The sequence below is a fragment of the Sparus aurata genome, chromosome 4 (genome assembly GCF_900880675.1).
Source record: "Sparus aurata chromosome 4, fSpaAur1.1, whole genome shotgun sequence".
NCBI lineage: Eukaryota > Metazoa > Chordata > Actinopteri > Spariformes > Sparidae > Sparus > Sparus aurata.
Genome location: NC_044190.1, coordinates 40,642,334 through 40,661,348, shown reverse-complemented (window position 1 = coordinate 40,661,348; position 19,015 = coordinate 40,642,334). Strand labels below are relative to the sequence as shown.

Genomic DNA, 19,015 nt, shown 5'->3' with positions numbered 1-19,015 from the left:
GTTTAACACAAACATTTGTTTTACATTTTTGTTTAGTTGAAACCATCAGACACGACTTCAGTGAACTGTGGAGCTGCTGAGCCGAGCCAGGCTGCCTCCTCGGTCTCCTGTCCTAATGCTAAGCTAAGCTAAGCTAAGCTAAGCTAACCAGCTGCAGGCTGCAGCTTCATATTGATCAGACAGTCTGAACATGGGACTCGTAGAGGAGTTCCATGTTCAGACCATTCAAAACGTTCCTTCAATGAATCCATGAGACTCGACTCGTCTTCACAGGAAAACTGAAGCAAAGTGATGAAACTATTATTAATATTTAATAATGAGCAGGTGTGTCAGTCTGGAGTCAGGTGACGAGTTCACCTGAGACACTTTTAGTCCGTCACATTTCACTGTGGTTTTCTACTTTCTCTACTGTTAGCCTTCTGTTTTAAGTGTCCTGTTCTTACTGTGTATTTAAATAAAGTTGTTCACGTCGGGATCAGAGAGTCTGTGTTGAACCAGCAGGGGGCAGCAGAGACTCGCTGTACATGAGTGTGGAGGCAGCCAGGTGAGCACTGAGCAGGTGTGACGTGTACAGGTGGAGCTCAGCGTCAGGTGGGCGTGGTCAACCCTCCAGCCTGCGTTTGTTTGTTTGTTTTGAGTTATTAATGAACATACGTGCTGCAGATTGTGTCGAGCGACGCAGGATTTATTGTTGTGGAGACAAAAAACTGTTCAGAGTTTTTCTGTCCTGTTTCCTGTGTTTAAACCACCTGGAGGATGCAGGTGATTCAGTTTGTGTCCAAAAAACATCCAACAAGAGAGTTTGACTGTTCACTGCTGCAGGGACTTTATTGTAAATGAAATAAAATACAAAATAAGGAGCAAGGCGTTTAAAGCAGGTTTCACAGACTGAGGTGGACCTCAGTGGCACCAGCACCACCTGCTGCACACTCGGAAAGAAAAGATGTCACCTAGTTAGAATAACCATGAGTAAAACATACAAAACATAAAAAACTTGAATGTGGCTCCTACAGTGTAAACGGGCCAGATGAACAGAACTGAACAGAACCACCACAGTTTGGATCCTCGGACTGATCTGTGACCGACCGGCTGTTGGATCAGGTGATCCTGGAGTACCGCCCGGGGACTGGTTCTGTTTCTGTCAGGTGAAAGTACCTCAAACCAAAAGTACTCGAGTAAAAGTATCCGACTGATGAATGAATCTAAAAATGTGTCACTTTGGCTCTGATGTACTCTGTAAAGTAACTAAACTTATCAAATAAATGATGGAGTAAAAAGTAGAAATATGTAGAATACAAGTAATTCAGAATTCACTAAGTAACTGTACTGAAGTAAATGTACTTGCATTACATTCAGTCGCTGCCTGCTCATGGCCATGAACGTGTCCTGAACTTTTACTGAACATTACTTCTGTACTTGTACTTAAAATACTCCAGATTACATTTATACTGGATCAGCTGTGGCAGCACGTCTCAGCAGCATCAGCAGGTCGACATGTATGGAATTAGATTTGTGCCAAAACAAACAAAAAAAATCTTAAATGTCAAACAAAAACAGGAATTTGAGACATAAAACTTATTTCAAAAATTAAACTTATAACTTGCATACCAATGTGTCTGATAGTGTAAAGCATTGTTCTTTTACTCTTCTGATAAAGCATATATTGTTCTTCATTGTCGTCGTCTTCTTCTCTGTTTTAAAGCTCTACACATCAGCTGTGTCAGTCAAAACCTAATTAGCCAATGGGGACGCTCTGCTGATAAAGCCCGCCCACCCGAGAGGTTTGTGCCAAAACTGCCAACAAACAGTCGGAGAGCGCAAAAGTCTGAGCGGAGAGAAGCAGCGGGAACCGTGAACACAATAATGCTTCATTAGAAGAGTAAAAGAACAAAACTTTACACTTTCTGACACATTATTTGATTGCAAGTTATAACTTTTGTTTTTAAAATTAGTTTTATGTTCTCTCAAACTCGTTTTTGTTTGTTTGTTTTGGCACAAATCTAATTCCATATAACACGGATCAACCAACTTCTCCATCCTAATATATATATTTTTCTATCATGTAATGAAGGTTTTTAGTTTAAAATTGTTTATTTTCTTCAACGACAAAAGGATTTTTTTTCTATGATACATGAATGTTTTCAGTCTTATTGAGAACGAGGCTGTGGAGCGCTGCTGCCCCTTGTGGTCAGAATGAGTTTTACATAAACATGTAAAAAAACATGTTTTTTTTCTATCATGAATAAAACACTTTTATTTTAATCCTGAAAGGTTTTTTATTCTTCCATCCTGAAATGAGCATCACTGCCTCTTGTGGTCAGAATGAGTTAGAAAAAAATTAGAAAAAATAAACCAACAACAAAAAAATAATATGACAAAAAAACATTTATATATTAATCCTGAATTTCTTTTCTATCATACATGAATGTTTGTAGCCGTTGTGGAAAAAATCGTTTTTTCTTTCATGAACATTTTTTTTTTCCATCATGACAAAAACACTTTTATATTAATCCTGAATTTCTTTTTCTACATAAATGCCTTCAGTCTTATTGAGAGTGAGGCTTCATGGGAACAAAAAAGAGATTATCCTGCAGAATATTTATCCCTCGTTCTCTAGTCGTAAACCGTTTTAGGACTTGAGAAAAAGAACAAACCTCTCTTCACTTGTCCCTCAGGGCTTCCGTAGAGCAGCTACAGTCTGCAGGAGTCCCGTGGTGTCTGCAGCATAACGCTGGAATACTTCAGCGAGTCAACATGGAGGACAGAGTCACATGTTAGTTTCAAGTGTTTATTAAAAAGGAATACAAAAAACCAAACTGTAGAAATCTACAGCGGAGACAAAGCAAGCAGACAGGTTGATCATCAGCAGCTCATTCCTGTTACTACAACTACAACTACCGAGTCGCTCCACCTGCGTGAGCACCGGGTCGACAGCTACAGGTGTGTTCTGTGTCAGGTCAGAGGTCACCTGTGGTTTCCTACATTTGTTTTCTACAGAGGTGACGAGACGACAGCAGGAGCACGACAAGCCGTCGAGGAAACTGAAGATCTGAGCGAGTTTTTGTTCAACGAGCCGAAGGAAGAAGAAGCTTCTTCAAAAGTCCACAGGAAGAGAAGAAAAACATCAATCATGTACACAGGAGAGGATTCCTCGTATTGCTCACGTCTTACTGGACAGCTCGGGATCAGTGGAGTACCCTGATTGGACAAAAGAGGACCGTGAGGACACAAAGACCGCCTCTGTTAGAGAACTACAGGTGAGAGTCGACACGCGGCGACGTGTCGGTAATCTGAGTCTCAGATCAGAATATTAAGATTAACCTCAGAATGTTCACGTGGCTCCTCCACCAAAAAATCAAAGAAAATCAAAAATGAAATCAAAATGAAACAAAAACAAGATTAAAGCATGTCAAACATAAATATATAATTACCATATTATGCATATATTATAATCAACCACATCTGGAATTGTGGGTTAGAAAATAATCTAGAAGTTTAAAGTGCAACTTTACAAAGAAACAAAAGAAATACTGTGATTGGAGCCGAAACTGTTGGTCAGAGGTTTCAGATCTGACTCCAAACGTTTGGCCGAGTCCTCTGCCGACACACGACAGAGATTAAAGTCCGTTTCAGTTTGAGATTAGCTCGGTAAAGTTCCCATCAGTCTTTGCTCCGTCAGTGGAGGTGGAGGATGAGGAGGATGAGGAGGAGGAGGAGGTGGAGGTGGAGGTGGAGAGGCCTCAGGGTGCTGGCAGACACCCCGCGCTCATCTCCGGGTCTCTCAGGCCGTCAGCTTCAGTCGTCCTGCAGAGAAAAGCAGAGCGTCAGACGGCGGTCCTGTGACCCGGCTCACTGTCAGACCATGTCCACACTGCTGCCACCAGACTGGATCCACACCAGCACACTCGTTAACTCCTAATTACAGACATTTAACAAGCTAACAGGCTAAAGTTGGGTCCATCATAACGTGGCTCAGAAAGAATGGAAGCAAAAAACTACCAATGAAAGATTCTCGACGTGATCCTCCTGGGCCTCCGTAGTGTGACTTGTAGCAACGGAGCCAAATAAATTTAGAGGGAAATTTCAGGAGAATTTTGTTGTTTTGTGTGAAACTGGTGCAAAGTTTTCTTTTTCAAAATCTCATTTCTCAAAATGTTTTTGTAAAACCAACTTTGACTTCAGTTTCACATGTGAAGGAAAAACTTTTTTCTCCTCAAGTTTTTTTTCACAGACTTTTTTTTAGAGGAACTTTGAAATTTCATCCTATCATCCAGTTTTTTCGCACCAGTTCTCAGCTCATAAACTTGGACAGCGACGTCAACTGAGACAGGAAATAGATCAACAGAAGAAAAAGAAGAGAACAGCGCCTCATGTGGCCCTCCAGGGCCGCCGTAGTTCACAGCTAAACTGTCACTTTGAGGGGGGGGGGGGGGGGTGTACGACCTGAATCTTATTCTGTGTAACTTTGTGTTATTGAAGCGTGACACCCTCGTCAGCTGCTATGACTGTTGCCATGGTGACCTGCAGTAGAAACTAGTTTAGAGTTAAACTGTTGGAGTCATGTGACACGAGTTAAACACATTCGTCAGTGTGGACATGGAGGTACAATTCCCACAATCCTCGGCTCAACAGCAGGACGCCAGGCGGGGGAGGGGAGAGGGGGGAGGGGCATGATTCATCCAGACACCAACACACTCACAACACCCAGACACCCTGAAGCCACAAAGAAGAGATTCAAGATGGAAAAACTACAGCTGTCATCTGTGTGTCCATGGCAGAGTTAGCCTAGCTTAGCATAAAGACTGCAAGCAGGGGGAAACTGCTAGCCTCGCTCCACCACAGGATACAAGTATTCCAGAGTCTGATTCACGCGCTGTGTTTGCTGAGAGGAGACATGGTGGTTTCAGTTAGCTTTAATGCTAACTGATGCCGGCTAACTCACAACATGTTAATCAGACCTGGATCTTTCCTGTTTCGAGGGGCTCAGCTAGCAGCCTTCATGCTAAGCTAGCAGCCTTCATGCTAAGCTAGGCTAACAGATCCTGCAGGACCCGAGATGAAACATGTCTGTCCCTTCAACTGAAACATGAACTTTCTTTGTGACTTGAACTTGTTTCTTGACAGAAGTCGAGCTCTGATTAGAACAAGACTTCAGCACTCGAACAGGCGACACAAGCAGCGCGACCCGCTGGGCTCAGTGGGCCCGGTGGGCCCGGGTCACGGCCCTGCAGGCACACAGAGAAGCTGCTGGAGCTGTGGGGGTTAGAGGTGGGAGTGTTAGAGGGAGGGAGGGAGGGAGGCACCATGCCATGCTGAGCGCTTCCATGCCAAGCTATCCACCAATCAGCATACACCCCCACCTACCTGCCCACCGTCCCCCACCAATGGGCTGGCTCTGTCTACCTGTCTGTCTGTGAACCAACCAATCAGACCACAGAATGAGGACACAGAAGAAGAAGAGGGACAGCGGCTGCTTTGATCTCAGTCTCTGCTCTCCTACATTTCCCATCATGCCTTTGGTCAGCCTCCAGCACGTCAAAGCTTTAAATACTTTTACAAGTTCACAGATGATCAGATTCAATCTGAGCGATTAGTTTCGTTGCATTAATAACGTAACTGCTGACACGTCAGTGAAAACATCCAGAGCAGATTAACTGATTAATAAATAGATTCAAATAAACTCAGATTAAACTGTCAGTGATTAAAAAGAGTCAAAGCAGAATGTGAGTTCAGTGATGATGTCATCAAGAAGAAGTTTAAACTAACTCTAGTCTTGATTTGAATTTTAAAATACAAAAAACTGTTGCAGCACATCTTTATTTATACTGCAGTTATACTGATACCTGTGTGTATTTATACTGCAGTTATACTGATACCTGTGTGTATTTATACTGCAGTTATACTGATACCTGTGTGTATTTATACTGCAGTTATACTGATACCTGTGTGTATTTATACTGCAGTTATATTGATACCTGTGTGTATTTATACTGCAGTTATACTGATACCTGTGTGTATTTATACTGCAGTTATACTGATACCTGTGTGTATTTATACTGCAGTTATATTGATACCTGTGTGTATTTATACTGCAGTTATACTGATACCTGTGTGTATTTATACTGCAGTTATACTGATACCTGTGTGTATTTATACTGCAGTTATATTGATACCTGTGTGTATTTATACTGCAGTTATACTGATACCTGTGTGTATTTATACTGCAGTTATACTGATACCTGTGTGTATTTATACTGCAGTTATATTGATACCTGTGTGTATTTATACTGCAGTTATATTGATACCTGTGTGTATTTATACTGCAGTTATATTGATACCTGTGTGTATTTATACTGCAGTTATACTGATACCTGTGTGTATTTATACTGCAGTTATATTGATACCTGTGTGTATTTATACTGCAGTTATACTGATACCTGTGTGTATTTATACTGCAGTTATACTGATACCTGTGTGTATTTATACTGCAGTTATATTGATACCTGTGTGTATTTATACTGCAGTTATACTGATACCTGTGTGTATTTATACTGCAGTTATACTGATACCTGTGTGTATTTATACTGCAGTTATATTGATACCTGTGTGTATTTATACTGCAGTTATATTGATACCTGTGTGTATTTATACTGCAGTTATATTGATACCTGTGTGTATTTATACTGCAGTTATATTGATACCTGTGTGTATTTATACTGCAGTTATATTGATACCTGTGTGTATTTATACTGCAGTTATACTGATACCTGTGTGTATTTATACTGCAGTTATATTGATACCTGTGTGTATTTATACTGCAGTTATACTGATACCTGTGTGTATTTATACTGCAGTTATACTGATACCTGTGTGTATTTATACTGCAGTTATATTGATACCTGTGTGTATTTATACTGCAGTTATATTGATACCTGTGTGTATTTATACTGCAGTTATACTGATACCTGTGTGTATTTATACTGCAGTTATACTGATACCTGTGTGTATTTATACTGCAGTTATATTGATACCTGTGTGTATTTATACTGCAGTTATATTGATACCTGTGTGTATTTATACTGCAGTTATACTGATACCTGTGTGTATTTATACTGCAGTTATATTGATACGTGTGTGTATTTATACTGCAGTTATATTGATACCTGTGTGTATTTATACTGCAGTTATATTGATACGTGTGTGTATTTATACTGCAGTTATACTGATACCTGTGTGTATTTATACTGCAGTTATACTGATACCTGTGTGTATTTATACTGCAGTTATATTGATACCTGTGTGTATTTATACTGCAGTTATATTGATACGTGTGTGTATTTATACTGCAGTTATACTGATACCTGTGTGTATTTATACTGCAGTTATATTGATACCTGTGTGTATTTATACTGCAGTTATATTGATACCTGTGTGTATTTATACTGCAGGTGTGTTTTACCTGTGGACAGTTGGGACTGGGACCTCCTGCGGGAGCTGCTGGGAGTTCTGGAGGCGGAGGAGAGGGTGGAGCCGGCGCTGCTGGCCCGAGAGATGGGGAGGGGGACGGGGGTCACCGGGGGGGAGTCCAGCTGAGGAGGTGAGAGTTCAGATCACTCGTTACTTATTTAATATGTTACATCTCGTTTGTTCTTCTGATTCTTCTTCCTGAACTTGTTGAGCTGCTGTAACAGGTGAACGTCCTCGTTGTGGTATAAATAAAGACAAGCTTAATCTTATCTTCATATTTTTGTTATTATGTAGAAAATATTACAAATAATCTTTTTGTATTTAAAGTCACCTCATAAAATAATTCCCTCTTATTTTACATGTCTACAGCTGCGTATGATTTAAAAACAGTTTTACCAAAAACATGTCAATGAATCAGCTGACAGGGAAAAGTGTGTGTGTGAGTGTGTGTGTGTGTGTGTGTGTGTGTGTGTGTGTGTGTGTGTGTGTTACCTCGACGCTGTCGTGCGTCGGCGAGGACGAGGTGGACGAGTTCTCGTGTCTCCTGGAGGAGGAGCTCAGCTCGACGCTGCGAACGCGCTGAGCGAACTTCAGCGAACACACCGACTCGCTCATGTTGCCGGGCAGCGGAGACACCTGACGACGACACGCAGAGACGGATTACAGACAGGAAGTCTCAGTCAAACACCAGCAGCAGGATTAAACGCTCCGTCTCCTCTCAGCAAACTGTCACACTCGTCATAAAGAGGCGCTGCAGATCTGAACCAATCAGAGACAGCCGTCTGTTTACCTGCACCATCATGAGCGTCTTGCTGTCTCCGCTCAGAGAGTCCTGCAGCAGGTAGGTGAGGCGCGAGTTTCTGAACGGGATGTGGGAGTGTTTGCACCGCAGCGCGTTGATGACATCACCGAGCGCCGACAGTGATTTGTTGATGCACTGAGCTTCTCTGAGGCGACTGCCCTCCGCCCCCGACTTAGCGATCCTCTCCGAGCCCGCCAGGTCCACCAGGTTCAGCTTACCTGCATCCGAAACACAGCAGAGACCAATCAGAACCCTGAGGAGACTGACATCATCACACTCTGGACAGGAAGCAGCGCCGACTTATTTAAACAAACAATCAAATCCAGCAGAGTTATAATGTGTGTGTGTGTGTGTGTGTGTGTGTGTGTGTGTGTGTGTGTGTGTGTGTGTGTGTACCTTGTGTGCGGTTCCCAGTAGCAGAGTTGAATCCGGACACGGTGATGATGAGCAGAGCGTGTGAACGAGAGCTGTGTTCGTTCAGGTTGGTGCAGGCCGTCGCTCTGTTCATGTGACCCAACTCAAACACCTGAGGAGACACACACACACACACACACACACACACTTATAACATCACTTTACATCTTCTACAACAATTGATTAATCAACTAATCATTTTGTCTATAAATTCCAAATTATTAAACATCGTTCAGATGTTCAAAGCTCACAGACTGAATTTGACCCTGATAATAAAATGACGTTGAGTTTCTTTGTGTTTATTTAGAAAAACAATCAAATTAAACAGTTTGAACATTAAATGTCTTTTTGCTGTATTCAATGAATTTATGTAAAACAATATTTCCAAATCACATTTTGGTTTTATTTCAGTTTTTCTTTGGACTCAGTTGTAACAGAAATCCTCCCATGAGGATCTGAACCAGGAGTTTTGGCTTTTTCCACTGAAAGATGATAAATAAATTGTTTTTTATAAGTATAGGTAAAGGTTTACTTTTGGTTGATTAACTGATGGAGTTTTTGTTTCCTCTCATGTGAAGTCTACGTGTGAAACTTGTTTTAAAGGTGCAGAATGAGCTTCACAGGTTGATGTTACAGAATAAGAGCAGAAAGCAGCAGCAGCTTCCTGCAGGTGTTTTACACTGAAAGGACCAGCACAGCAGGAAGTCCTCACCTTGTTGATGTCCTCGGGGCTCTGGACGGTGAACTCCGTCAGTCCGGGGACGTAAAGCTGTCCGCTGCCGTCAGGGTTCATCTTGATGTCCAGCTTGTCTGTGGGATTCTCTCCCAGCAGGTTCCTGAAGGACAACAGAGACGTTTACAGCCTGCAGGCTCCGACTCAGGGCTCAGCAACCCAGACAACAAGCTCCTCCCCCAAACCCTGACTGTCCAATCACAACCAAGGACACACACACACACTTGTGGTCTTCATGTGAAACTTTGAGATTTTGAATCAGTGTTGGCTAACCTTAGCTAACATTAGCTAACGTTAGCTCTACGTGTTTCCAGTAACAGATTTGAATCCATCTTCTGTTTTCAAACCTGCGTCTGTGTTAAACTGAGCTGCTGATAATCTGGCAGTTTAATCTGACTCGAGTTCTCAGAGTTCTGCTTCTTTCTGCCAAACCGTCCAGATGTTGAGCCCTCTGGGGCCTCAGACAGATGTGCTGTTACACAACAGCTGGACAGATCAACAGATGACTTCTAATATGATCCACTTTTATATAACTGCTGTCAAGCTGCAGGAGATCAGAAGCACTTTGTTCAGCACACGCCACAAAACAAGACGACAGAATCAAAATTCATCACGAGGAATAAAAACTGTGAGAACTAGTTTCTCCTGATAGAAAGTAGAAAGAGTCTGTATGGTGGCCTTTCAGGGACAGTTCAGGTTCAGCTCTACTCTAGTTAGGCTCAGTTTTAATGGAAACTCTCAGATAAACTTTCCCACACTGACGTCGACACGTTTCCCTCAAACTGTTTGAATCTTCACTTCATCCTAAAATAAAGTTCTGTGTGTTCTGACAGAGATATTCTTTTCAGTGACTGACTCAGGATCAGTTTCTCACCGCAGCGTCTCGTTGTAGATCTCCACCATGCTGACGGTGATGATGTAGTCCCAGTCTGGAGCTTTCTCCGTCACCTCGGAGAACAGCAGGCGCAGCGCTCGCTGGTTGATGCCGGGGTCGTCCACCACGCCCTGCGCACACACACGCACACGCACACGCACACGCACACGCACACGCACACGCACACGCGCACACACACACACACACACACACACACACACACACACACACACACACACACACATACACACAGATGTGTAATAAAGGACTGTTGGGTGGACAGCAGACAGTGAACCAGAACCAGAACATAACTCACCTCCATGGTGTAGGTCTTTCCCGAGCCGGTCTGTCCGTAGGCGAAGATGCAGACGTTAAAGCCATCGATACAGGAAGTGACCAGAGACTGGACCTCCTGGAACACCTGATGGACCAATCAGAGAGGAGACAGGCTCAGAGCGCAGGTCGTCCCTCTGACATCACACTGATGCCATAAAACTGTGTTCCACCACTTTATCTGTAAAACTTTCCTCGAATACAGAAACATGATTTAAAATGTGTGATGTCATCGTTTGTTCTTCCTCAGGACAGTCCCACCTGGCCCCGCCCTACTGAGCTGTGATTGGCTGGTGCTCGTAGTGTGATGCTAGCTGTTAGCGTATGTCCCTCCAGTACCCAGAATGATTTATTATGTTTGAGTTCAGATAATTAATAAAAAAGACAAGATTTATAAAATAAATTAATAATGTCATTGTTAGGAAGGTTTCCTGGCAGCCACAGAGACGATTTCGGTAACTATTACTAGCCAATCACAGCACAGCAGGGCGGGCCGTGTCATGTTGCCATGTCAACACTTCCTGTCTGCCATGAGGAGCCACCCACCTCCTCCTGTGTGGCCTGAGGAGAGAAGACTTTGTCCAGTTCAAAGGTCATGATCTTGCCCTTGTTGGAGAGGTAGAGGACGGCGTCATCCTCCGAGTCGAAGCTCAGCATAGTTTTGGCGTCGGCGGAGTCCTGCTCTTCCTGACTGACCGGCCGGACGCGGCAGAAAACACGGATGTTACCTGGAAACAGACGGCGGGAACATGTGAGCACTTTAGTTCACATGACGTCCAAAACCTCCAGCGGCTGGTTCCTGGAGGACGTCTCTGAGTTCACTCTGAGAGTTTGAAGACGTTTGTTTTCAGTTCAGCATGTTTCAGGCTGATTTAATGTTTCTCCATCACACTCGTGTTTCTGGTGTTGTGGAGAAACAGCGTGCAGCTTTTCATGGAGGAAACACTCAGACTCTTTTTATTTCACAGGTCTGTAACTTCCTGAGAAGCTTTCTGGAGAGAATTAAGATCACATGACACTGATTACAAGTTTGCAGGACAGGAACCAGGAAACTTTACAGCTGATGTGTGATGTCGTCAGTGTGTCTCTCACCTTTGAGTCGCACCAGCTCGTTGTGACACTTCTTCCTCAGGTTCATCTCCCGCTTGTATTTACGCAGCAGCTCCTGATTGGCACTGCTCACCTCACTGATCACCTGACAGATCTGACACACACACACACACAGTTATTATTAATAACTCGAACAGAATGAAATCATGTGAACTGACTCGAGTGACGCGTTGTGACATGTGGAATGTATAATCCTTCACGTACATTAAAGCGTTGCACTACTTTTACATCTTTAAACTCAGCTGTTGAGTCACTGGAAGCAGTTTTGTTTTGTTTAACACTGATAATAACTGATAATAATAACGACATCTCGTCTCGTCTCATCTCGTCTTGTCTCATCTCGTCTCTCGCTGAGTTTCCTGATGAGCAGCTTCTTGTGTTAGTAAAGTGACCCTCAGTCCTCTGAGCTCCTCACTGACCTCCTGTTTGGCCTCCGTGATGGCCTTGTCCAGCATGAAGGGGAAGTCCTGCACCTGCCTCTTCAGACAGTTGTAGTCGCAGGTGAGCGTCCTGAGGGCCGGCTGCAGGCTCAGCAGGTTCATACGCACTCCTGAACACAACAACACACACAGTGAACACACGAGTCCAGACACACACAGTCACACACCGCAGAAACAGGAAATGGCGTCTGACCCGCCAGGTTCTCGTGGACGGCCTTCATCTCGCTCTCAGCTCTGATGAACGCCTCCTCGATCACGCGGTTCTTCTCCTCCTCCAGGTTCTGCATCTCGGCCTCCAGCTGACCCTGAGCTCGCTCCATCTCTCCTTCATAGACCAGGATCTGCAGGAGGAGGACAAGATGAGAGACGACACACAGACGGACACAAAGAGCGTCAGCGGCTGAGAGACGAGTTCAGTCTGCTGCTCACCTGCTGACGAGGAGAACGTGATGATGACAGTAACGAGTCATTACATCCTGAGTTACATATAAACACAGTGCAACAGTTTAATATTCATCAGATGTTTATATACAAATATGTTCTCGTCTTCTCTCCCTCAGATATCAGTGAACACTCAACTTTACAAAGTCTTAAAAACTAAATCTGTCTTCACGTTTAAAAGTCATGACTATAATTGAATGAATAATTCATCCTCGCCCATTAACACATAAACTATCTTCACGTCTTTGAACTCATTCTGTATCATCTAAACTAAAAACATCAGCAACACAAACAGAAACTACAATAAGGCAGCGAGTTCCACTGGAGGACACACAGGTGGGTCTGATCACAGGTGTACAAGGTTCAGGGGGCGGAGCCTGAGACACAGGAAGGCTACATTCACACTGCGGTGACGTTTGTGTTCGTTTCAGCAGATCAGCTTCATCTGTGTCCAGAACATAGACAGGTTCAGGACGTGTTAGCCTAGCTTAGCATAAAGACAGGAAGCAGGGGGAAACAGTTAAACACCTTTCAACAGCTCAGAGTCTGCTGAACGGGTGTGTTGACTTAATTATAGTTAGATGGCGGGAGGTTTGTAAAGGCAGCTTGATGCTGTCTGATTGTTTGAGGGAAACAGAGCAGCTAGCTTGTTTGCTAACTAGCAATCATGCAGCAGAAGTAGCTTATTTAGGCTGTTTGAATAGCAGCAGTGGTGACTGCACAGCTAACAGAAGCTAACAGCAGCGAGGCTAACAGCTCCCCTTTTCTTCCAGTCTTTGTGCTAAGCTAGGCTAATAGCTTATAGTGGCCACATTGATCAAATTAAATCTGATCTCAGCAGTGAATCAGCATCAGTGTGAAGGGAGACCACAGGGAGCACCTGGACCACAGGGACCACAGGGAGCACCTGGACCACAGGGACCACAGGGACCACAGGGAGCACCTGGACCACAGGGACCACAGGGACCACAGGGACCACAGGGACCACAGGGAGCACCTGGACCACAGGGACCACAGGGAGCACCTGGACCACAGGGAGCACCTGGACCACAGGGAGCACCTGGACCACAGGGACCACAGGGAGCACCTGGACCACAGGGACCACAGGGACCACAGCGAGCACCTGGACCACAGGGACCACAGGGAGCACCTGGACCACAGGGAGCACCTGGACCACAGGGACCACAGGGACCGCAGGGAGCACCTGGACCACAGGGACCACAGGGAGCACCTGGACCACAGGGACCACAGGGACCACAGGGAGCACCTGGACCACAGGGACCACAGGGACCACAGGGAGCACCTGGACCACAGGGACCACAGGGAGCACAGGGAGCACAGGGAGCACTGGGAGAGATGTTCTGGGTTCATTAACAGTAACTGGGTTCATTAACAGTACCTGGCGGGTCGACAGGCTCCAAAGCTTCCAGTAAAACCATGTTCAAACCACATTTGGACCTTTTCAGTAATAAACACATTTCATTTATTAAACTTAACGAACCTTTGGTCCATTTGGATTTCAAATGCAATTTAGACTTTATTGTTCTATATATAATTACTTAATGATATGAATCTAGTTTTCACTCTTACGTCCGGCTTGTTTAAGGAACCACGGTCCAGACAGGACAGGATCTGTGTCAGAGTGTTTTATGATCTCGGTCCTTGTTTTCATCTGGAGGTTTTCAGTATTAATCCAGAACGAGCGAGTGATTTTCAGTTTTTGTTATACTGACAAAAATACAAGAATCATTTTAACTGTAAGTGCTCAATTAATCGCATCATTTATTTGATATTTACTTACTAGTTTACTACTTTACTAATTATATTAAAAACATTGTGCGTCTGATCACTGAATGTCTCTTTACACAATCAGCTGGTTGTGAACGAGCTGAGAGAGTCTTTGTGGTTTCTGAAGCTTTGAAGCCTGAACTCTCCGTCAGCACAGAGCCTCGCTCTCGCTGTGACCTCAGTGATGTCACAAGGGAAGGGGGGGCGGGGCCAACCTTGGACAACCTGCGAACCACCTCGCTGTTGCCCCGGCCGACGGTCTTGGAGAGGAAGCCGCACAGACGGCCTCGATCAGCGACCAGCTGTAGCCGAACACATGCAGAGAGAAGAAGAAGAACTGCAGAGGTGAGGAGGGGCAACTGACCTGCAGGATGACATCATCACAGCATCACCTGCACCGCGGCTCAGTCACACCTGGTGACATCATCACCTGCACAGCTGCTCAGTCACACCTGATGACAGCATCACCTGCACCGTGGCTCAGTCACACCTGATGACATCATCACCTTCACAGCTGCTCAGTCACACCTGATGACATCATCACCTGCACAGCTGCTCAGTCACACCTGATGACATCATCACCTTCACAGCTGCTCAGTCACACCTGATGACATCATCACCTGCACAGCTGCTCTGTCACACCTGATGATATCATCACCTGCTCAGCTGCTCAGTCACACCTGATGACATCATCACCTGCTCAGTCACACCTGAGCTCTGTATCTGAGGCACATCAGTGGGCAGCTGCTCTTAAAGGGCCATTCTGGTGATTTTCAACGTTTCCTTTAATTCAGGATTTTCTGACATCATCAGCTTCTTCACTGACGACCACAACAGATCACCATGGTAACCAGAGCAGATCACCATGGTTACCTGCTTGGGATGAGGCCAAACTTAATTTAATCAAAACCTGCTAACAGTCTGACCACCGACCAATCAGATCACTTGAAAAAAAAAGTCATCATTTTTTTGTTTATCAAAAAGATGCAAAATCAATAGAAACATTTTAATAGATCGTCCATGAGAATCTGTAACGTTGATTTAAATCCCAGTTAAAGACTAAAAGAGCAGAAGCAGACAGAACCATGTGACCAGGTTTCTAACTAACAACGATGTCGTTCACTGACCCTCATTATCAGCAGACATGAAGACATTAATGTGTAAACGAGGCAGACTGCAGATCATCACAGAGCAAACTGACCTAAATATTAAAATATCCTCATTTTAAGACCTTCGGGACAGAAAGAGTGAAACACAGAAAACAGACCGTTAATGAGGCAGTGAAGTGAAATGAGGGTTTAATGGAGCATGATGGGAAATCAGGGTCCAGGTCAGACGTGGCTCAGTCAAAAATAGACTTTCCAACAACTCTGGAACATTTAGAGCTCCTGGAAATGTTTATTCTGTCTATCGGAGTTACTGGCTAACAGTTTCCCTCTGCTTCCAGTCTTTGTGCTAAGCTAGGCTAAACATACCATCTCTGCACTGAACACACTGATACCAGACTCACTCTAGACAGCAAGAAGATTCACAGACAGACAGGTGTGACACAGACAGACAGGCGTGACACAGACAGGTGTGACACAGACAGACAGACAGGTGAGACACAGACAGACAGACAGGTGAGACACAGACAGACAGGTGAGACACAGACAGACAGGTGAGACACAGACAGACAGGTGAGACACAGACAGACAGGTGAGACACAGACAGACAGACAGGTGAGACACAGACAGACAGGCGTGACACAGACAGGTGTGACACAGACAGACAGGCGTGACACAGACAGACAGACAGGTGTGACACAGACAGACAGGCGTGACACAGACAGACAGACAGGCGTGACACAGACAGACAGGCGTGACACAGACAGACAGGCGTGACACAGACAGATGTGACACAGACAGACAGACAGGTGTGACACAGACAGACAGACAGGTGAGACACAGACAGACAGACAGGCGTGACACAGACAGACAGACAGGTGTGACACAGACAGACAGGTGTGACACAGACAGACAGGTGAGGTGCAGCTCCTGTTAAGTTACCTGTGTCCTGAGCTGAGCGCAGGTCCTCTGTGACTCGTGCAGCTGCGTCTCCAGCTCCCTCAGCAGCTGCCTCTGGACCGACAGCTGCTCCTGCAGGCCGGTGTTCTTCGTCTGCAGCTCAGCCAGAGCTTTCTGAGAGTCGGCCGACTCCACCTCCACCGTGTGGGTCACATACTGGAGGACGACAAACAATTCAGGACGATGGTTTAACGTCAGCCGACACAGTGAGCCTCACTTTCACCTGTAGTGTAGTTCCTCACCTTGACTCTGGGGGGCGTTGCGGCCTGCCTGGCGAGCTCGTCCTCACACTCCTGCAGTCGGAGGGTGAGTTTCTGCTCCGCCTCCCCCTGCCTCCGCCGGGTCTCCTCCAGCTGCCTCCGTCCATCGTCCAGCTGTCGGGTGGACTCGTCCAGCTGCAGGCGGAGGCTCTCCACCCTGGAGGTTTTCTCCAGCAGCTCTCGCTCCAGCTCAGCCAGCCTCCGCTCCCTCTGCCGGGCCTGGTTCTCCCAGCGAGACACCTCCCTCCGCAGGGCCTCGGCATCCTGCAGCCAGGACAGACTTTATATGAGGACAAGTGTGTGTGTACACCTGGCTGTGGACACACCTGGCTGTGTGTGTACACCTAGCTGTGTGTGTGTACACCTGGCTGTGTGTATACCTAGCTGTGTGTGTATATACCTGGCTGTGTGTGTGTATACCTGGCTGTGTGTATACACCTGGCTCTGTGTGTGTATACCTAGCTGTGTGTGTATATACCTGGCTGTGTGTGTGTATACCTGGCTGTGTGTATACCTGGTTCTGTGTGTATACCTGGCTGTGTGTGTATACCTGGCTGTGTGTGTATACCTGGCTGTGTGTGTATACCTGGCTGTCTGTGTACCTAGCTGTGTGTGTACACCTGGCTGTGTGTGTACACCTGGCTGTCTGTGTGTATACCTGGCTGTCTGTGTGTATACCTGGCTGTCTGTGTACACCTGGCTGTGTGTGTATACCTGGCTATGTGTGTGTACCTGGCTGTGTGTGTACACCTGGCTGTGTGTGTGTACCTGGCTGTGTGTGTATACCTGGCTGTGTGTGTACACCTGGCTGTGTGTGTATACCTGGCTGTGAGGGCAGTGGCTGCAGCTCTCTGCAGCAGCGTCGAGGCTGTGAAGCTCTGAGCTCCTGCATGACTTCAGCTCCTGCTTCAGACGCTGGTTCTCCACCACCAGCAGCTCCAGCTGCTTCTCCAGGTCTGTCGCCCCCTGCAGGACAGGAGGACACACACACACACACACACACACACACACACACGTCATATTAATACCTCTAAATGTGTTATGTTCATATCTAAATATTTCTGAAAGTCCATAGAAAACATGTATTATGTCACTCCTCCATCCATGATACAAGAAGGTGGCTCGTGTGTGTGTGTGTATGTGTATGTGTGTGTGTGTGTGTGTGGTCCGGCAGTCTCACCAGTTCAGAGCGAAGTCTCTCCACCTCCTGAGTCTGATCCAACAGCTTCTCCTCCAGCTCCTCCACCTGCAGACACCAAATAAAAACAACTCCTTCAACAACTGTTTCCAATGTTGGAAGCTTCAAAGCTAAAACTTTTCCATCTCCACTGACTATATATGTGATGTTAAAACTGAGCGAAATGTTGAAAACACAGACTCCATGTTTGTTCTGCTGCATCGTTCTATCAAACATCTTTATCATTTCTTCAGTTTCTTCCAGTTTGTGATATTTCGGTCCATTTCAGACTCAACATGCAGTCGAAGCTGCACAGACAGGTTAAAGACCGTCTGTACAAACCTACCCGGACATTCATCCAACAGTGATAGAGATGTTTCAGTCTGACTTCACTGTGGCTGAAGAGTTAAAACCTTTCAGCTCATTTTCTGTCAAAGGAAATCACGAAGAAGAACTTTTCATTTCAGTCAAACTTTGTCTGCAGTTTTATAAACGAACATTAATGCAGAGAAGCTGAAGCTGCTGATCAGACTCACAGTGAAACAAACCTGTTTAAGTGTAAAACTGGTTTCATGTGTCTCACTTATATGCACATATCAGTCTGACAGATGATCACCTGTAGATGCACCTGTTGTTACACACCTGCAGCTATAAAACTGACGGTTTGTTCACAGAACCGAAACAAACCAAGACGTTACAGAGACGTTGCACTCAGCTCACACTGACTGACGCTTTCAGAACTGTGAACCAAGATCAGCCCATTTAAAACTGCGGTCCAGACTGAAGATGCTGAAATTCTAAAATATTAAAATCCAAACAACTTCCTGAGGAACTAACGGAAGTTTATAGAGGACTGATGAAGACGTGATGTGTTTCCTGTGGACGTACCTGTGTGCGCAGCCGAGTAACGAGCTGCTCTTCCTCTGGACGACTGAAACGATCTACAGGTTGTTCACCTGGCTGCAACACCCTCACACCTGCACACACACACACAAACACACACACAAACACACACACAGTTATTATCAGTGGTTCCCAGTTAAATGAGCTTTTCATGAAAATAACCAAGCAGACGATAAGAAGAGGAAGACCATCATGTTTGTTCGATCA

At 45.2% G+C, this 19,015-nt stretch overlaps 2 protein-coding genes across 9 annotated transcripts in view; one reads left to right on the top strand and one right to left on the bottom strand.

The window, feature by feature from the left end:
- The window catches only part of katnb1 (katanin p80 (WD repeat containing) subunit B 1), a 10,182-nt gene extending 9,707 nt beyond the window's left edge, over nucleotides 1–475 (top strand). The window contains exon 20 of the mRNA XM_030414543.1: nucleotides 1–475. This exon is cut by the window's left edge and continues 646 nt beyond it. The gene's annotated coding sequence lies outside the window, so the exon portion shown is untranslated.
- A 2,299-nt stretch (nucleotides 476–2,774) lies between these two features.
- Nucleotides 2,775–19,015, bottom strand: part of kifc3 (kinesin family member C3) — a 32,438-nt gene continuing 16,197 nt past the window's right edge. For 5 of the 8 annotated variants that reach the window (XM_030414532.1, XM_030414534.1, XM_030414537.1 and 2 more), the window contains 19 exons: nucleotides 18,794–18,882; nucleotides 17,909–17,974; nucleotides 17,551–17,694; nucleotides 16,711–16,992; nucleotides 16,451–16,624; nucleotides 14,618–14,704; nucleotides 12,367–12,514; nucleotides 12,153–12,283; nucleotides 11,716–11,827; nucleotides 11,170–11,351; nucleotides 10,607–10,711; nucleotides 10,291–10,421; nucleotides 9,396–9,519; nucleotides 8,666–8,795; nucleotides 8,258–8,487; nucleotides 7,960–8,103; nucleotides 7,460–7,589; nucleotides 5,365–5,411; nucleotides 2,775–3,804 (listed from right to left, as the gene is read on the bottom strand). In XM_030414532.1, coding sequence (XP_030270392.1) covers nucleotides 3,796–3,804; nucleotides 5,365–5,411; nucleotides 7,460–7,589; nucleotides 7,960–8,103; nucleotides 8,258–8,487; nucleotides 8,666–8,795; nucleotides 9,396–9,519; nucleotides 10,291–10,421; nucleotides 10,607–10,711; nucleotides 11,170–11,351; nucleotides 11,716–11,827; nucleotides 12,153–12,283; nucleotides 12,367–12,514; nucleotides 14,618–14,704; nucleotides 16,451–16,624; nucleotides 16,711–16,992; nucleotides 17,551–17,694; nucleotides 17,909–17,974; nucleotides 18,794–18,882 — 2,465 coding nt within the window. In that variant the 3' untranslated portion in view covers nucleotides 2,775–3,795. The remainder of the gene's footprint in view (nucleotides 3,805–5,364; nucleotides 5,412–7,459; nucleotides 7,590–7,959; nucleotides 8,104–8,257; nucleotides 8,488–8,665; nucleotides 8,796–9,395; nucleotides 9,520–10,290; nucleotides 10,422–10,606; nucleotides 10,712–11,169; nucleotides 11,352–11,715; nucleotides 11,828–12,152; nucleotides 12,284–12,366; nucleotides 12,515–14,617; nucleotides 14,705–16,450; nucleotides 16,625–16,710; nucleotides 16,993–17,550; nucleotides 17,695–17,908; nucleotides 17,975–18,793; nucleotides 18,883–19,015) is intronic. The other 3 variants (XM_030414535.1, XM_030414539.1, XM_030414533.1) reach the window with 2 other exon arrangements.